The sequence below is a fragment of the Gymnoscopelus braueri genome (assembly GCF_963280865.1).
Source record: "Gymnoscopelus braueri genome assembly, chromosome: 19".
NCBI lineage: Eukaryota > Metazoa > Chordata > Actinopteri > Myctophiformes > Myctophidae > Gymnoscopelus > Gymnoscopelus braueri.
Genome location: NC_137621.1, coordinates 26,995,020 through 27,014,781, shown reverse-complemented (window position 1 = coordinate 27,014,781; position 19,762 = coordinate 26,995,020). Strand labels below are relative to the sequence as shown.

At 42.5% G+C, this 19,762-nt stretch overlaps 1 protein-coding gene across 1 annotated transcript in view; it reads left to right on the top strand.

Annotated features, from left to right (window-relative positions):
* Positions 1-19,762, top strand: part of myo10l1 (myosin X, like 1) — a gene marked incomplete at both ends in the record, with an annotated part of 68,940 nt that overhangs the window by 39,068 nt on the left and 10,110 nt on the right. The window contains 24 exons of the mRNA XM_080413687.1: positions 5,995-6,182; positions 7,440-7,574; positions 7,879-8,017; positions 8,520-8,604; positions 9,410-9,516; positions 9,831-9,960; positions 10,198-10,316; positions 10,525-10,671; positions 11,165-11,265; positions 11,915-11,981; positions 12,929-13,021; positions 13,170-13,238; positions 13,332-13,414; positions 13,912-14,020; positions 14,134-14,214; positions 14,304-14,428; positions 14,773-14,890; positions 15,227-15,333; positions 15,459-15,741; positions 16,444-16,692; positions 17,329-17,952; positions 18,292-18,415; positions 18,592-18,736; positions 19,570-19,674. Of these exons, the coding sequence (XP_080269813.1) occupies positions 5,995-6,182; positions 7,440-7,574; positions 7,879-8,017; positions 8,520-8,604; positions 9,410-9,516; positions 9,831-9,960; positions 10,198-10,316; positions 10,525-10,671; positions 11,165-11,265; positions 11,915-11,981; positions 12,929-13,021; positions 13,170-13,238; positions 13,332-13,414; positions 13,912-14,020; positions 14,134-14,214; positions 14,304-14,428; positions 14,773-14,890; positions 15,227-15,333; positions 15,459-15,741; positions 16,444-16,692; positions 17,329-17,952; positions 18,292-18,415; positions 18,592-18,736; positions 19,570-19,674 (3,533 nt within the window). The remainder of the gene's footprint in view (positions 1-5,994; positions 6,183-7,439; positions 7,575-7,878; positions 8,018-8,519; positions 8,605-9,409; positions 9,517-9,830; positions 9,961-10,197; positions 10,317-10,524; positions 10,672-11,164; positions 11,266-11,914; positions 11,982-12,928; positions 13,022-13,169; positions 13,239-13,331; positions 13,415-13,911; positions 14,021-14,133; positions 14,215-14,303; positions 14,429-14,772; positions 14,891-15,226; positions 15,334-15,458; positions 15,742-16,443; positions 16,693-17,328; positions 17,953-18,291; positions 18,416-18,591; positions 18,737-19,569; positions 19,675-19,762) is intronic.

Below are 19,762 nucleotides of genomic sequence, written 5' to 3'. Positions count from 1 at the left end.
CAGAAGCAAAATAAATAAATAAATAATAGCAGATCTACAAGCTTGTATATCTGCTATTTTTCAATAGCCAAAGAAATCTTAAAATGAAACTGATGCGTTCCCGGTCTTAATGGGTGGAAAGGGGTTTTCTCCAGTGTGGACATGCAGGTGTCTCTTCAGGTTACCCAACGCATTGAAAGTTTTGTCACACTGTCTGCAGTGGTATGGTTTTTCACCAGTGTGGAGACGCAGGTGTTTCCTCAGGTCACCTGTCTGACTGAAACTCTTGTTGCACTGTTTACAGAGCTAAGGTTTTTCTCCAGTGTGGACACGCAGGTGTGTCTTCAGGTCACCTGTTTGACTGAAACTCTTGTTGCACTGTTTACAGAGGTAAGGTTTTTCTCCAGTGTGGACATGCTGGTGTTTCCTCAGGTTACTCAACTCATTGAAACTCTTGTTACACAGTTTACAGTGGTATGGTTTTTCTCCAGTGTGGACATGCTGGTGTTTCCTCAGGTTACACAACTCATTGAAACTCTTGTTACACAGTTTACAGTGGTATGGTTTTTCACCAGTGTGGAGACGCAGGTGTGTCTTCAGGTGATGTAATTGACTGAAAGTCTTGTCACACTGTTTGCAGAGGTATGTTTTTTCTCCAGTGTGAACACGCTGGTGTGTCTTCAGGTTAGCTACCAGACTGAAACTCATGTCACACTGTTGACAGTGGTGAGGTTTTTCTCCGGTGTGGACATGCTGGTGTGTCTTCAGGTTAGATAACTGACTGAAACTCTTGTTGCACTGTTTACAGTGAAAAGGTTTTTCTCCGGTGTGGACATGCTGGTGTTTCCTCAGGTTACACAACTCATTGAAAGTGTTGTCACACTGTCTGCAGTGGTATGGTTTTTCACCAGTGTGGAGACGCAGGTGTTTCCTCAGGTCACCTGTCTGACTGAAACTCTTGTTGCACTGTTTACAGAGGTAAGGTTTTTCTCCAGTGTGGACACGCAGGTGTGTCTTCAGGTCACCTGTTTGACTGAAACTCTTGTTACACAGTTTACAGGGGGTTTTTCACCAGTGTGGAGACGCAGGTGTGTCTTCAGGTGATGTAATTGACTGAAAGTCTTGTCACACTGTTTGCAGAGGTATGGTTTTTCTCCAGTGTGAACACGCTGGTGTGTCTTCAGGTTAGCTACCAGACTGAAACTCATGTCACACTGTTGACAGTGGTGAGGTTTTTCTCCGGTGTGGACATGCTGGTGTGTCTTCAGGTTAGATAACTGACTGAAACTCTTGTTGCACTGTTTACAGTGAAAAGGTTTTTCTCCGGTGTGGACATGCTGGTGTTTCCTCAGGTTACACAACTCATTGAAACTCTTGTTACACATTTTACAGTGGTATGGTTTTTCTCCAGTGTGGACATGCTGGTGTTTCCTCAGGTTACACAACTCATTGAAACTCTTGTTACACAGTTTACAGTGGTATGTTTTTTCACCAGTGTGGAGACGCAGGTGTGTCTTCAGGTGATATAATTGACTGAAAGTCTTGTCACACTGTTTGCAGAGGTATGGTTTTTCTCCAGTGTGAACACGCTGGTGTGTCTTCAGGTTACATAACAGACTGAAACTCTTGTCACACAGTTTACAGATGTAAGATGTCTTTCTTGTGTAAGTCCTCTGACGGCTCTTTACGTCTGGTTGAGTTAACGTCTTGGTAAACTGTTGATGACTGTAAGATGTTGGTTTGTCAGTGTTTCCATGTTCATGGCTGGTTATTACACAGCTGGTGGTGATTTGCTGATCGTCGACTGAGGGGATCTGTTGTCTGTCGTCCTCCACATGATGCCTCTGAGAGAAGAAATCCACTGACAACTAAAAGATCAACAATTACCATAGCAATAGCTTTATCACACACTAATATTTATTGTTTGTGAGAATAAAGGGTCTGCTAAATGCCTAAATTGCCATTTTAAATGATAAACTAAGAAAAAAAACATCTAAATTATTGTCCACCTTGTGTACACACACACGCACGCACACGCACACACACACACACACACACACACACACACACACACACACACACACACACACACACACACACACACACACACACACACACACACACACACACACACACACACACGTAAACACAAGCATGCACACAGGACACCAAAAAAATTAAAGATTGGCCAATGATCCAAGCCAGCGACTAACAGTCCTGGCAGAGCGTGGGATTCAAACCAGCATATGGTCACAATCGGGCAGAAGAAACCTTGCATCTCCATATTTTAACTATTTGAACACTTTACATTTGCAAGCCAAACAGAAAGATGTGAACATACATAATACAAAGACAATCAAAGTATGAATAAACTAAAAATCACACCCTGTGTGAAGTGGGCGGTGTCTTGCTAGCTAATCACAATACTGAATGGAGTCAACCAATGTACAAAAAATAAATACATTTATTGAAACACTCTTTATGATGGAAGAAACCATAACTTAAAAAAAACAAATGTATGTTTTCTTTTAAGTTATGGTTTCTTATATAGGGCTATGCACATGTGTCATGTGACACTGGCCAATCACAGTCCTGAATAGACTGTGATTGGCCAATCACGGTGCAGGGTTAGGCGGGGTACATTTTTGGCCAATCACAGCGCAGGATTTGTTGTACAAATATCCAAACCTCACTTATAGGGGCGGTTTCACCGCCCCCCCCCAAAAAAAGGAAAAACAAATTATCTACATATTTACACAAGTACCTGAGATAGGATATAAAGGTGCGTGAGCATAGCAGCAGATGTATACTGTGCATGATATACTTATGGACGTTATTTAAGGTGCTAGAAAAAACACAATAGAAAGACAAAAGTCAGTGCGTTGTACATGGTGTCAAGACAAGACCATACCCTTTAATTTAGACCTCACAATCCCCCCATGAGTAAAACATAAAAAACAAAAACACTCCTTTCAGGGGAAGAAACCTTACACAGAAACTGGCTTTAGGTGGGCGGCCATCTGCCTTGACTAGTTGGGTTGCGAGAGAGAGAGAAAGTGAGGATAGAGAGGGAGAGGGAGAGACACAAAATACAATAGTAACTATAATAATGGACCACAGCCAGATATAGTAGTTGAAGGCTCTGCATCCCATTCCACTTTTGGATATTCTAGGAACCACTAGTAGGCCTTTATTCTGTCAGTGCTGTATTCTAGTGGGTAATAGGGTACAATGACCTCTTTATTAAAATTAAGATGATGGTACCACACCACTAAAGGCTTTTTAAGTGATCAGAAGGATTTTTTATTATATACAGAGAAGCAAATATGTGAGAAATATTATCTCTTTTCCTAGTTTTTGTTAGGCAGCAGCATTCTGGGCCAGCTGAGAGAGCCTTTAGAGAATTGTTGTTGCAGCCTGACATTAATGAATTTCAGTAATCCAGCCTGGAGGTAACAAATGTGTGGACTAGTTTTTCTGCATCTTTGTGACACAGGATGTGCCTGATTTTGCAATGTTACGTACAGTAGGTGAAAAAAGCTGTCCTTGAAATTTGTTTTGTGTGAGTTAAAGGACATATGCTCATCCAAGTGGGAGTTAATACACTGGAGTATCATATGGCACTGGTGCAGAAAAAGGACAGTTATTTTATATGTTAAAGCAAAATGCCAGAAGCCAGAGGGTTTTAAAGAAGTGTCCTCAAACACAAGCACAATTACTTCAGTTTTGTCTGACTTAAGTAGCAGAATATTGCAGGTCATTCAGGTCTTTATATCCTTACGATATGCTTGAAGTTTAGCTAACTGATTGGTTTTATCTGGCTTCAATAGCAAATATAATTGGAAATAATCTGCATAACAATTAACTTTTATGGAGTGTTTTCTAATGATATGACCTAAAGGAAGCATAAGCATAATATGGTGAATAGTATTGGTCCAAGCACAGAACCTTATGGAACTCAGAGTAAAACCTTTGTGCACATGGAAGATTCATCATCAAGGTGTACAAACTGAAATCAATCCGATAAGTAGGACTTAATCCACCCTAATGCAATTCCTTTAATGACAATTAAATGTTCTAATCTCTGTAGTAGGATGTGATGATCAGTGGTGTCAAATGCAGTACTAGTGTCTAACAAAACAAATATAGAGAGAAGTCCTTTGTCTGATGCAATTAAGAAGGCATTTGTAACTTTCACCAGTGCTGTCTCTGTGCTGTGAGAGACACTCGTACTCGACAAGCTCTATCTTGGGCCGAAGGGTCTAAACCCACTATTTGGGGATTTAGCATGGCGTAAGGGGCGTTCCCGTGCAAAAGTTGCCATCTTCCGACACCAGCCTTATCCCTATCCACATTATGCATAGGTGTGGTTTGGGCGTTACATTAATAAAACCAATCACCGTGCCAGATGCCATTGCATTTAAGAGAAGACTGCGCAAGCCATTATCCCCAGTGCAATCGTACGCTCTCTCCCTCTCTGCCCATCGAAGAGAGAAGTTGCCTTGGAATGAAATTATTTTTGTTACACAAAATTATCCCTCACACATTGCTGGTTATAGAGAACTTTCAATTATAGCAATCTGCTTGTGTTCTGGATTAATTAAACGAAATGGTCTGTTTAACGAAGCTTAACTGGCAACTGCTGATAAATTCACAATTTATTGACACAAGGAATGCCTCATTAATCCATTGCACAGGAAATAAAGAACGTATTACAATAATATAACATTCTCGATAATCAGTAACGTGGGTAATAATTATGCCGATCATATATGGTTTAATTCAAAGACAATCAAAGGCTAGAGTGTATGAAGCAAACGTCGGGTATATAGTGTCATAAGAGTTGTCTGTTGTATTGAGACATACACATAGCATTGAATTAAATGCTGATAGAATCACTTCCGTAAATTTAGCTTCACACTATAAGACATGTGTGTCTATTAATAGTAATTAAAAAGTTATTAAATAATGGTCCAATAAAAGACGATTCTGTGGGAAGACTTAAGTTTTAAATGTTCAATTCTGATGCCTTATGCCAGAAGGAGAGTGAATTTAAAGCAGTTAGTGTGTTTGAGAAAACCAATTAATAAGATAAATGCAGTGCATAATAATACTATCTACTATTATCAACATCCATGTGAATATAAAAATTGCCTACTATAACTTGAGTGTCTGTGTGTGTGTGTGTGTGTGTGTGTGTGTGTGTGTGTGTGTGTGTGTGTGTGTGTGTGTGTGTGTGTGTGTGTGTGTGTGTGTGTGTGTGTGTGTCCTTTCAAGTGTGCATTAGAGGTAATATGCACAGAGGGCAGAATATGATACAATAGGAGGCATGCTGACCTGATGTGTTTTTCATCTCTAGAGGGAGAGGCCAGAAAGCAAGGTCACCATTGCTGTTAACATTTCACAACAGAACTCTAGCCTCCTTCCATCTCCTTCAGCTGACCTTATATCAGCTTTTCTAATCCAAAATCTCTGCCATTGTCATATTGGAATATGTCCCTCCCGCTCCATCAGTCCCTAATTCTAAAATCCAGATTAAATAACTACACTGAGCTCAGCTATCTTAATGTCAAACATGGACTTTTGTGTGCTTTCTTTCATGTCTTTCTTTAACCCATTCAATCCGGGAAAGCATCTTTGTCATTTTAGATTAGCTATGTATATGAAATATGAGTGTGTGTCACAATTTTTCTAAAATAGCAGATATATAAACTCATAGCTTGACCTATATATAGATCTGCTATTTTTTTAAAGTCCTGTATACATTTTTTAAAGCAAACACTTTTCACTCAACAATCTTTGCTTCTGGGGGTCCCTGGCACAAAATATTTTGAGATGAGGGTAGGTGGCCAAATACATAACATTTTGGGGGTCCTTGACATGAAAAGTTTTTCAGAAAACTGTTAGTATTTAGAAGACATTTTTAGAATCGGCCTCAGGTCTTATTATGGTTTAATGGCTTTCTTTAATGTTCACAGTTCTAATATATCTGTGGTCTTTACCTGTTGTTTTCAGACCAACATCGGCAGTATCCTGGCGGCTGTAAACCCCTACAAGCAAATCCCAGGTCTGTATGACCCTGAGAGGGTGGACCTGTACTCCAAGCACCACTTGGGGGAACTTCCCCCTCACATCTTCGCAATTGCCAATGAGTGCTACCGATGCATCTGGAAACGCCATGACAGTCAGTGTGTCCTCATTAGGTGAGTTCTTCCTCTAGTCTAGATATGGCTTGATTGCACTCATGTTTGGACTCACACCATCAATCAAGATGCAATTAACATATTTATTATGAGAAACTAATTGAATGAAACTAAACAAATTAATGTGAGTTTGAAACTTGATTGTTCTTCCATTTGTTGAATGTGCTGTGAGGAAGCTTCGTAGGGAGTCCGCCGTAGAACCAGCGGGCATAACGAACCCCCTCAGGGGCCTTTGGAGAGAAGAGTAGAAACAGGAAGAGAAGCAGGGTGGGAGGGAGGCGAGCTGCCTTTCTACCCCGGGTCTCTGTAGCGGGGGGCGGGTGCGGGGAGAGCCTGGCGAGTTGAGGCAAACGAGTTGGGGCAAGAGCAGTCCCCACAACATGATTTACGATTCTGTGCCTATCGGTACATAACTCGGACGGGGCTGAGTACGCACAAGCGAACTTCGCAACGTTCGGCGCGGCAACTCGCGCTTTAGCGCGCTCGGTGGTGCCTTACGGTGGCTCAAGTTCGCTTGAGACTGCGCCCCTCCGCGCGGTCCAAAACTATACTTTATCGGCGAAAAATAAATAGTCGGCGGTTGTTGGAAAAGGTTGTGTGTCCAACGGGAGTCAAACGCTGGAGGTATGGATTGAGAGTCTAGTGATTAACGAGGGACGCCACTGAGGCCGGTGCTGAGATTGGGTATTCGGGCTGGATTAGAATGTGACAACCCCCACCGTTCCCAACTCTTCTAATGTAGAGCGAAAGAAGCCCCGTAGGGGCCTACAGGGCGGAGCCACTGAGATCCGGGGTAGAAACACTGCTCGCGGGAGGGAGGGGAGCAGCATGCAAGAGTGAAAGGGAAAGGAGAGGGTTAGGTGTGTATTTATAGGAAAGCGGAAGTAGCGTGATTGAGGTGTGGTCCTGCTCCTGAAATTCTGCTAACTGCTACGAATAAAATATGCACTGTTTTACTCCTTGACCGTGTAAGTCCATTTGAGGTACGTGCAGTCAAGTATCTCATTATGCTTCCAATTAAGGGCTCAATTTGTATCCAGAGAAAGACTAAAGGCTAATCTGTGAACCAATCAGACTTCTGTATCTATTAAACAACCACATTAATCCAAGTTGAGTAAATGTCAGAGAATGTCATACAGTGTGTGTGTGTGTGTGTGTGTGTGTGTGTGTGTGTGTGTGTGTGTGTGTGTGTGTGTGTGTGTGTGTGTGTGTGTGTGTGTGTGTGTGTGTGTGTGTGTGTGTGTGTGTGTGTTCCAGTGGTGAGTCGGGGGCAGGGAAGACAGAGAGCACTAAGCTGTTGCTTCAGTTCCTGTCTGTGATGAGTCAGAATTCAGCAGGGACGCCTCCATCAGAGAGGAGCACACGAGTGGAGCAGGCCATCGTACAGAGCAGGTATGGTCACCTGCACGCACACACAAGCAAAAACACGACGTCAGAATGTAGGGATTACAGATTGTATTTTATTTTTATTTGTTTATTATTATTATTATTATGTTTTTTACAGACCTGTACAGTGTGTTATACAGCACCTTTGGGGGCTCTACATTTCTGTATGAAAAGCAAACCTTACTGTATGTATGGACGGAATGGCCCCTGCGCTGGACCTTAGAACCCATGTACTCCCGTCCACAGGCAGTCAATCAAGAAAAAACATAAATGCACTAACTAGAGTTAATCTCTCTCTGTGTGTGTGCAGTCCTATCATGGAGGCATTTGGGAACGCTAAAACTGTGTACAACAACAACTCCAGCCGCTTTGGGAAGTTCATCCACCTGCACTTCTCTGAGAGCGGAAACATCCAGGGAGGCTGCATCATCGACTGTATCCTTGTGGTTGTTGTTTTTAACAGATATGTTTTTGAAGAAAGAAAATTTTGACTTTATTCTACCAAATTGAATTTAAATGATTTGCTTTATTCCTCCACTTGCCATTCCAGGTGTCAGCTGGGCACGGGCAGGGTTTGTAAAATGAATGTTCAGACAACCATCACAGTACACTTCAATCTAAATTGTGATGGTGCCACAAACCAAACCCATCTGGAACTCCCAAGAATGTAAAAAAAAAGTTATAATAATAATAATAAACGTATTTGTACAGAAAGAGTAAGAGCTTGATATTCATTAATAGATTTTAAGATCCAGAGACTGTGTTCATTCAAGTACATTTCCCTTGACTCTGTCCCTTTCAGATTTACTGGAAAAGGTAAGGAGTGGCAGCGTGCTCAGATCAAATTTAAACTAATTAGTAGTGATATATCGTTCAGACATTATGGAAACTAGAATTTGGTGATCACTGAGATGTTAATTGTGACGGTGCGGTCGTTATCTCTCTCTGTAGAACCGTGTGGTGAGACAGAACCCTGGAGAGCGGAACTACCACATCTTCTACGCTCTGCTGGCAGGAGCAACAAAGGAACATAAAGGTGAGCTCTGTGAACACATTTGATGGATAAGTAATGCTTGGATTGATAAAAATCCCTTATTTTATTATAGGTAAAAAAATATATATACATTTTCTCATTTACTCACTTTTCATATTTTGGCATTTAAAAATGCATTCTGATTTGAGTTGGCCCTTAAACATTTACTACTAATATATCCACTTTCAATTTTGGTAACGAAAAAAACACAAAGGTGGCCCTTTTCCCCCCTGTTTATTATTATTCATTTTGCAATAGGGGGGCTGTAGGCAGAGGTTGTGGATACTTGGGGATCCTTGGCATGGAGATGTATGCGAAACACTGACTGTCACAGCCTTTGGTCCCAAAAACGACACAGCTTGTTCTTCATACTGGTGGCTTTATTAACGCACTCTTACGGTATTAACAGGCCAATATAAAACTCGCTGGCTGCACATAAACCAAAGGGAATGAGAAAGAATCCATGGCCGACAAACAGCAACGCACAACTTGTTCCGTCCTGCGACACGCTCAAACAAACGCTCCGTCAGTGAGCATGAGTGTAACACACTTGTGGGTCTCCATGAAACCGTATAAAGCATTCCGGCTTGAATGACCAAATTGGCACTTCCGGTACCTCAAGTAAATAGGCAACCCAAGTTTAGGGCAAATAAATTATAGAACAATAAAGAACCGAAATATAACCAAAATTAAAATATACTGTGGCAGCCACACTGACTTATGATACTAAATTACAAATGTAATTGATGTTGTGTTGCTATCCATTAAATTATTCTATAATAACATGAACTATTATTTCCTTTACCAGAAACATACTTCCTGGATGACCCTCCTGAGTCTTTCCACTACCTCAGCCAATCTGGATGCCTGAAGGACAAAAGCCTTAACGACAAAGAACTCTACAACAGTGTCTTGGTGGGCTCCAGATTCCCCACTGGCTGCAATATCAGTCATTGCTCATATTCCAAATAAATACAATGTGTAGAGTACATACTGGCATGGGGGGGGGGCTGCACAACCTCAGAATACTGTGGATGCATGCATTTTCTGGGCATTTTCTGGTACTGTAAAAAATGTTTTGTCTCATCATCTCTGCACTTAACTGTGAACATTTCTTTACACTCTAAAATTAAGATAATGACACATTTCCCTTAATTTGGCTGATTTTGTTTTAGGAAATGGAAAGGATAATTGTGTTGTGTCTAATCTCGTTCTTCTGTCCCATGCAGGAAGCACTAAAGGTGTTGGAATTCTCAGAGGAGGAGAGTAGAGACATGTTCAAGTTGCTTTCAGGAGTCTTACAGTTGGGGAACGTCGAGTTCATGACTGCAGGAGGAGCACAGATCACCACCAAGCAAGGTCAGTGGAGAGGAGAGAGTGAGAGAGAGAGAAAGGGAGGGAGAGAGAGAGAGAGAGAGAGAGAGAGAGAGAGAGAGAGAGAGAGAGAGAGAGAGAGAGAGAGCATCTGAGCATCCATGCAAGGGAGATGGTGAGTTCGAGAAATAGGCAAAGCAGATAGGTGACAGTGAAAATGGGAACGTTAGAGATAGAGAATAACCCATTCCTCTCTTTCTTTCTCCATCTCTCTCTCTCCAGTGGTCAGTAATGCCAGTGAGCTGCTGGGTCTGGACTCCTTCCAGCTGTCTGAAGTCCTGACTCAGCGCTCCATCATCCTCAGAGGAGAGATGATCTGCTCGCCACTCACTATAGAACAGGTACAGTACACACATATTCATAAAGCACGCACGCACGCACGCACGCACGCACGCACGCACGCACGCACGCACGCACGCACGCACGCACGCACGCACGCACGCACGCACGCACGCACGCACGCACGCACGCACGCACGCACGCACGCGCACACACACACACACACACACACACACACACCATAATTTCTTGTTTCCTTTTCCTTATCAGGCTGTGGATTCAAGAGATTCTGTTGCCATGGCGCTGTATTCCCAGTGTTTCTCCTGGATCATACTTAAGATCAATCAGAAGATCAAAGGGAAGGAAAACTTCAAATCCATCGGCATCCTCGACATCTTCGGCTTTGAGAACTTTGAGGTCAGCACCCTTTTATATTTGAGCAGAACTGTGCACTCTTTGCTTGTGCACATTTATTGATAAACTAGTGGTGGGTCTCTGCCTCTCAACCAAAACCACCCTCCAGCCTATATGTATGGTAATTATTTCAAAAGATTTAAAAAAGTTTCAACAAAAAATCACAACTTTTCATCAATTAAAAACAATTCCAACATTTTCCAAAAGTATTTCATATATATTTTTTAAAAATCTAATAATTTCCATAAATACATTTAAAAAAACGCTTAAGAAGTAGTGAAAATAGCAGATCCACAAGCTCGCAACACGGCGGGAAGCGACACGTTGTGAGCTTGTAGATCTGCCAGCCTATTTTCACTTGTTTGGGTCCCGGGCAAACGTCTTAATTTCTCTTTTGGGTCTTGAGATAAAAGGTTTGGGAACCACTGCTGTACAGTACAAGCTGAGCATCCTACTGTACTGTACTGTATACGATGTGTATCTCTTTTCCCTCCAGGTGAATCGGTTTGAGCAATTTAACATCAACTATGCCAACGAGAAGCTCCAGGAGTATTTCAACAAGCATATCTTCTCACTGGAGCAGCTGGAGTACAACAGGTATATATCATCTACAGTACATAACACTGTTGTCAGGATTTTGAAGTAGAACGCAGGAGAACATAGGCAGTACTCAGGGGGGAAAACAAAGTTTTATACCTCCAGCCAGACGGAATACATGATAAACAGGCAGGTGCTGTACAGTAACAGGAATGCAGGCAGGATACAACCGATCAGGCTTACAGAAACAGTAAACCTGATCACTCCCTCGGGTTCTCTGTGACGCGTGCGCCTAGTTTGAAGTCGATCGGTCGGACGGTTCTCGGGAAACACAAACTACAGACACACATGCACACACAGAGATTTCGAGAATTTTTTTTTAGGATTCAGAACGTTTTGTATAGTTATATTGCAGTAATAATGTGGGGTTGTCACAAAATCACAAGGCACTTGTCTCATGGCACACCAGTGTTCCTCGGCACAACGTTTGGGAAACATTGACCTAGAGTACTACAAATTCAATTTACAGTTAAGTAGCAAGCAACAGTCTGGCAGTAAGAAATACAGGCATGGTAAAGTAATAATAAAATGCCATAGTAAGTGTACATAAATACGCAGCAGTAGTGCATAATATGTTGCAGGTTGTTGTATGTACTGTATATGTTGTAGCAATTTGTTTGTTGACATATAATACTCTGTGTCTCCACAGGGAGGGGGTGCAGTGGGATGCCATAGACTGGATGGACAATGCAGAGTGTCTGGACCTCATAGAGAAGGTACGATATTCCCAGACATCTCAAGTCTCCCGGTTAGGGTTAGGGTAGGGTTAGCATAAGTCTCTTGCAAATGAACACTAAAGCCTGAGTTATTCAATAGTTCTTCTGAATCCCTTTTATTGTCATTGTATGCAAGCCTTCAAAATTATATAGGCCAACGTGTAAAGCAGCCCAGCAGCTCCAATGAACACAACAGGGTCATGAAACTCCTGGAAATATTTTTGAATTTCAAAAAACTAATCAAATTAATCAAACGTTTTGAAAAATGTTTGGATATAATTTACATAGTGTTTGGCAGCCAAACACTATAAATTATATCCAAACATTTTCCAAAACATTTGGCTATTGATTTTGTTCATAAAAATGTCTCAAAACATGTCTAGCAAAGCGTGAAATACGTGCGGCCCAATGTATACAGGACGTCACGTGCCAAAAAGAATAGATCTACAAGCTAACAACACATTTCACTGTGATATGTTGTTAGCTTGTAGATCTGTTCTTTGCTTGAGTTTGTCTTGGTGCATTGATAGCACACTGGTTTAAGAGCCTCATTATTGCACCATATGATTGCTTTAGGCCTGGAAATGGGGTGAAATACTTTGGAAAAGTTTTGGAAAAGTTTAGAAAATTCATTGTTAAAAATGTGTGGGAAGTGGAACCCTGACACAAGTGTTCATGGGGGAAGTTGGCAAGGGATCATGTCCTTTACTGTCCATTACTGACCCCTGCTGGTTGGTTGGAGTGCCTGTTCAGCTGTTCAGTGGGGAGGAGATAGCGTGACGTTAAGCTCTCCCTTTGAAAGTCCTGGCTTTCTTGTATTATATTGAACTATATCAATTATATAAATTCCTCCAAGGATTATATTAATGGCATTAGTGTTAATGGTGAGGATTTTGTGCTACCTAGCATGTAATAAATGTCCTGTTTACGATATTTTCTTGCTTTAGAAACTAGGCATGTTGGCACTAATCAACGAAGAAAGCCGCTTTCCTAAAGGAACAGACTTCACTTTGTTGGAGAAGCTGCACAGCAGACACGCAGTGAGTCCTTTTACACACACACACACACACACACACACACACACACACACACACACACACACACACGTACGCACACGCGCGCGCACGCACGCACGGACACACACACACACACACACACTTTATGATCTATGCTATTCTTCTTTTTCAGACAAACCCTTACTATGTAAAGCCCAGAGTTGCAGACCATCAGTTTGGCATCAATCACTATGCTGGGGAGGTGGGTTATGCATATCTGACCACTGTTTACCTACCTATAATGTTGTATCAACAAGCGGTTGTGGAGATCTGACATGGATCTCATCTCTGTCAGGTTCTGTATGATGTCAGAGGGATCCTGGAGAAAAACAGAGATACATTCAGAGATGACATACTCAACATGCTTAAAGACAGCAGGTATAGCGGCTCTCCGTAACATTTTCTTACTAAAGCCCTGTTCAGATACCTACAAGATTTGCAGGCAATGTGTCAGCATATTTGATTTTGGTGTCATGTGTGAACGTGCACCGAATTTTGAGTGACGGAAATCTTGTTTATGCCCGCTTGGGACCTACAATATTGCAGGCAAAGTCTTTGCGGAAAGCAAATGTGAACACCGTGCCGGCAGCATCATGATATTGCTTGCATATTTTGAGTGCGACTTGTGTTCAATATAAGGCAGCAGGCCTTTGGTTCTCAATGTCTCACTTTGGTTAATTTCAGTGTTGTATTACTTATTTGAATGATTGTTTTAAAGCATATGATCTTTTTATTTATTATTTACGTCATTTACAGTGTAAATTCAATATGAGGTTGATGCATTCTCTTATACCCTATACATTACACACAATATTGTTTCGTTTCATTCCCTGTGTTGAGTGTGTTCACCTGTGTTTCTCTGCATCTTCCCTCAGACTGGACTTCATCTATGACTTGTTTGAGAAGGTGGGTAGCAGGAATAGTGAGGAGACATTGAAGATGGGCACAGCCAGACGTAAACCTACCGTCAGCTCCCAGTTCAGGGTAAGAGACATGTTCTACTTTTTGAGTTTTTATTTTTATTTAGGAAAAGCTGTTACTGTCATTTGAGAAGTAAATATGATTCAAAGTTCCCTTTTTAATTCCTTTCTTCTCAGGATTCCCTCCACTCGCTCATGGCCACTCTGAGTGTCTCCAATCCTTTCTTCATTCGCTGTATCAAACCCAACATGGAGAAGGTTTGTCTCATCTCAAAGTCAAAAAATCCCATCGCTCTTGAAACCTGGTGGCATATTCTCAACTCACATGTCTTATTTTCTACCTGTAGAATCCAAGCGTTTTTGACCCGGAAGTAGTTCTGAACCAGCTGAGGTATTCTGGGATGTTAGAAACAGTCAAGATTCGCAGAGCTGGGTTCCCTGTCCGTAGAACTTTCAAAGACTTCTTCACTCGGTTTGTATCTCAACCCATACATGTGTCTGTTTCCTTTTGATGTGCGTGCGTGCGTGCGTGCGTGTGATCTGTATAATGAATTCATTCATTATGTTTGCTGCATACACTCACTCACAGACCAGCCTTTTCAGGTTGGTGAGGTTAACAACTGAACATTCTAATGTTGACTTCACAATGGCTACTGGCTAGTGAGTTTGCAAGAGATGCATGGGGGAAAAAGCATAATGAATGATTAATCAACTAACAAAGTCTAAGACCAAACAGATCAATTAAAGTGTTTTACTTAACAACATTATATTCTTAAATCTCTTTATTTATGTTATTATTATATTTAATTCTCACAGATATAAAATCATTCTGAAAGACAAAGTTCCTACAGCAGGAGATGATAAAAAGAGAAGCACAGACCTGATGTTTAAATACGATAAGACGAAGAAAGATTGGCAGCTAGGCAAGACCAAGGTAAGCCATTGTTTGAACCACGCTGGTAATTGGGGACACCTCGTATGTTAGGCTACCAGGAGGTTAAGTATCCTTTTCGTTGTAGCTGTCTAATCTGGATGTAAGACCATGGTCCCAGGTGAATGCATGCAACTTCATTGTAGGATAGAAAAACAGTAGGGGTCTCTGAGGACCTAGGGTTGGAACCTAGTAAGCTAGGCTTCTCTACCTGATCCTGATAAACTTTAGAAGACCCTAATTTATGTAAACAATAATAATGTAACCATCTGTAAATACCATTAGAGATTCTTAATACTAATGATAACATAATGATAGATTTTGATCTTTACCCTGTAGGTGTTCATGAAGGAGTCTCTGGAGCATCGTCTGGAGAAGGACAGGGACGAGATCCGCCGTCAAGCTGCCATGATAATCAGAGCCTACCTGCTCACATTCTCTGCCAAGTAAGACACACTCCAATTGAGTGTATTCTGGGTTGTGTGCCAGCTGAATCCTGTATCATGTAGCCCATGAATCCTAATCCTGCTTTCACTTAGGATGTGTATTCCTGTACAAATTCTGCACACAGGAAGCACTTCAAACGCGTTCGCCTCAGCGTCATCACCCTTCAGAAGCACTTCCGCAAACACATACTGCACAGGCAGTTCGTGAAGAAACGCAAGGCGACTCTGGTCCTGCAGAAACACAGACGAGGTCAGGTGGCGCGCGCCCGCGTTCGGAAACTCAAAGAGGAGAAGAGGAAGAGGGAGGAAGATGAGAAGAAGAAACAAGAAGAAAAGGAGAAAAAGCAGGGGAAGGGGGAGGAGGAAGGAGCGAAAGGAGGAGAAGCAGATACAGAGGTGACAACAGAGGTAAGTACTGTGGTTATAAAGATAGCGGATGAAGTCAATAAAACTACAAAGGGATGTATAAAGGGTTACTTTATAGCGGGGACATTTTAGTAGCATGTTTTTTGTCTTTGAAAGCCTTACTTACGTTACGCCCAGCTGAATAAAGAAGGCACTGGAGCAACTCGGATGATTGGAGACTTTTTCTTTAATAGAACAGGGTGCAAGGCAAGTCTATAACATCTTTGTTATACTGTATGTGTCTGCTCCTGAGATGCACCGGACCAGCCTGACTTAGGCTCGAGGCGCGTTGGAACCTCCCTTTATTACATTACACCCACTTGTATAAGAGGTATCTCTACACTTCTAGTGTCCCATTCTACACTCTTAAGGCCTTTACACATCGGGGATGTGATGAATAAACTATACAAATATTTTAAATACTCGCCGGAGAATAAATCATATTGTTGATGCCTCATTCATATAGGTCTAGGTTGATTACTTTATTTGCGGCGCCACATAATATTCTGTGTCAATGTACTCAAGGCACACACAACAGTTACAAAATGTTTATTTTTAGGCAAATTAATGTACAAAACAAAACATGCCCCCCAGTCTGTGGGATATTAAAGTGTGAGCAGAAGCTTCAGTTTCAGCTATTGTATTCTATATTGTATTCTGTATTCAGTATTCATAGTGAATACTGACCCGTGTCTCCCATTCCAGGATGATGATGATACACATCAGATGGAGGAGATTCTGTTGCTTGAGCGGGAGATCGAGCGCTTGCAGAAGAAGAGAGAGGACGGAGTGTCCCAGCTCTGCGAGTCCACTAAGCAGGAGCTCCAGCTGCGCCGGGACGCAGAGCGCAAACGGATGAACAAGGAGGCCTCCCGGAAGGCCACGGTTGACCTGTTGAACTGTGGGGTCATGGATCCTGCGCTGGGAGCCCTGGAGGCCAAGCCTACTGCAGAGGTAATTTGAATTTTCTGTCAGGAAATAGACATATAAAACAAAAATCACACCCTGTGTGAAGTGGGCGGTGTCTTGCTAGCTAATCACAATACTGAATGTCAACCAATCATGTACAAAAAATAAATACATTTATTGAAACACTCTTTATGATGGAAGAAACCATAACTTAAAAAAAACAAATTTATTGTTTTTTTAAAGTTATGGTTTCTTATATAGGGCTATGCACATGTGTCATGTGACACTGGCCACTCACAGTCCTGAATAGACTGTGATTGGCCAATCACGGTGCAGGGTTAGGCGGGGTACATTTTTGGCCAATCACAGCGCAGGATTTGTTGTACAAATATCCAAACCTCACTTATAGGGGCGGTTTCACCGCCCAAAAATACAACTTCGGTTACTGTCTTGTGGCTCCAGTTTTCCTCAACACCCTGGGTTCTAACCCACAGGGTTCTCGAATCCTGGGTTCTTCTAACCCACGTGATGCCCTAGTTTAGAACCCATGTCCCACGGGTTCTGACCCAGAATGTTTTCTAACCCATGAGACCTGGGTTACATGCAGTCCCCCCACTCAATTAAAACCAAAAATGTCCATTCAATAATAATGTTTTGATTCAAACACCTTCTTTCTACCAGGTGAAACCCCAGGCTGGAGCAAGTGCAGCCAGAGCTGGATCCAAAGAAGAGGAGGTGGACGAGGGCTTCCACGCTGAGGAGGAGTGCATCCCCCTCCCAGACTTCCCGCCTCCGGCAGAGACAGACGCTCCTATTGACCAGGAGATATTTGCCCACCTTCCTCCTCCTCCGCCCGCCTTTGCAGAGGGAACGGTTCCCGCCATGCCACCTCCTCCACCTCCCCTGCCCGCGGACGGCTCTATTCCCGGCCTTCCTCCCCCTCCTCCTCATCTCCCACCGCCGGGCGATGGCTCGGCTGCCCCTCCTCCGCCCCCACCACCACCTCCTCCTCCACCTCCTCCAGGAGAAGGGACGGAGGTTGAGAAGAAAGACGCAGCCAAGGCAGAGAGGAAGGTGAGCATGGTGGAGAGCCTGGGGGACGGGGAGGAGCCTATCTACAGCATGCCCGCCGACACCGAATCGGATTACGACCAGGAGGACGAGGAGGGGTCTGTCACGGCTGGAGACGACAGTTCCGTGTCCGGGAGCAACCGCGGCAGTGCGGCTGTGGCGGACGATGAACACCCGAGGAAGTCGACCTGCACCAACGCCAGCATTGAGTCCTACAGAGGCAGCTCCGACTCAGTGAGGACACATACTCACACGCATCCTCACACGCGTGCACACAGATATGTATGGTCACAGACGGTGATGTAAAATCACTGTCGCATTATTTGAAAGTCACTGTTGAAAGTCAATTAGGACATAATGATTAAAGAGAATTAATTAATTGATCATTTGTATGATGAGACTGTGTCTAAATTTGTCGTGAGATATTATGAAGTGTTTTTACTTTTACTAATACTGTCTATTTTAGTACATGATTAAGTCGTAAATAAAGTGACGGCTTTGTTGTGTGTGCGTGTGCGTGTGCGTGTGCGCGTGCGTGTGCGTGTGCGTGTCCATGTGTGTGTGTGATCTTAGTATGCAGACAGTGATGACGAGCATGATGGCATGGGAGACACTGATGAAGAGATAACTAATTGCAGAGTGAGCATACTCAATGGAAACGTGCCGCCATACTTCCACAGCTACCTCTACATGAAGGGTGAGGGCACTAATTTTAATAGTTTTTGTGGTATTAATGTTGAAGACATTTCTTTTCCCATTGTGTTGCTCTTTTAAAATCAAATAGAGTCAAATTGGGATAGATTGAAAGTATAGGTTCTCCCATTCTCAATTTAGCTAAATGCTTAACTCCTCCTTCCCTATCCTGTTCTCCAGCTGGCCTGATGATCCCATGGCGACGGCGTTGGTGTGTGTTGAAGGACGAGACCTTCATGTGGTTCCGGTCCAAACAGGAGTCTCTCAAGTCAGGCTGGCTCTATAAAAAGGGATCAGGCCTGTCCACTCTTTCACGGAGGTTGTTGTTGCTGTTTCTGAATGTAGCCTGCATGTTGTAATAAAATACAGATGAACTAAAATACAATTACTCTGTATCAAAAGGGATTACACCACAGGAATTGCCCCTCAGATAAATAAGGTTTATGAATTGAATTGAGAAGGTGACTCTAGCAGCCTACTGCTTGTGTGCCATTTTAAGGGCTGAGGAAAATCTCTATAATTTGATGCTACTTCTTAATTTAATTGCTCTGTATTTTTAAAGATATTTTTTTGGCCTTTATTGATAGTGTACAGTATACAGACAGGAAATGGGGAGAGAGAGACGGGGAGTAACACGCAGAAAAAGTCACCGGGATCGGGACTCGAACCTGCGACACGCTGTCAGGCTGCAATGGAGCCTAGGTGCCCCATAGTTTTGATGTTTACCCATGTTGAACATGTGGTGATTTATTATTTATCAATTTATGACCCCATTCATTCATTTCATACACATTTTTCCATTAGACAATAAGCACATATTAGTGGGTTATGAGTCCAGTGTGGCAAGAACCCAATAAATCAGACTAGTTAACAATTCTTCTGACAGAAAAACTAAACAAAAGAAAGTAACCTGGCATTAAAATGTTGGAAGCCACCCGATAGTAGGGGCAATCTCTGATAATGGCAAGACGTCAAAATTAGACTGGTATGGTCCTTTAAACCCTGTAATAGAGTATCTAACCCATTCCTTTCCCAAATCCTAAATTCATAAAGATTCTTGTACAGTAGGTTGCCCTTTATATTATAGGTTAATCTTTCAAATAGAAAAAAGCCTTTTAAGGTCTTTTAACCTTTTTCTTCTCTTCTCTCTTCTTCTAGAAACTGGAAGATGCGTTGGTTCGTACTGAGGGACAGCAAGCTGATGTACTTTGAGAACGACAGCGAGGAGAAGCTGAAGGGAACCATCGACATCCGTGCCGCCAAGTAACGTCGACAGCTACTGTCCCGCGCCACACACAATCCCTCATACACTGTTTCTGATTGTTTTTATCAATAGCTGCATTTGTGAGAA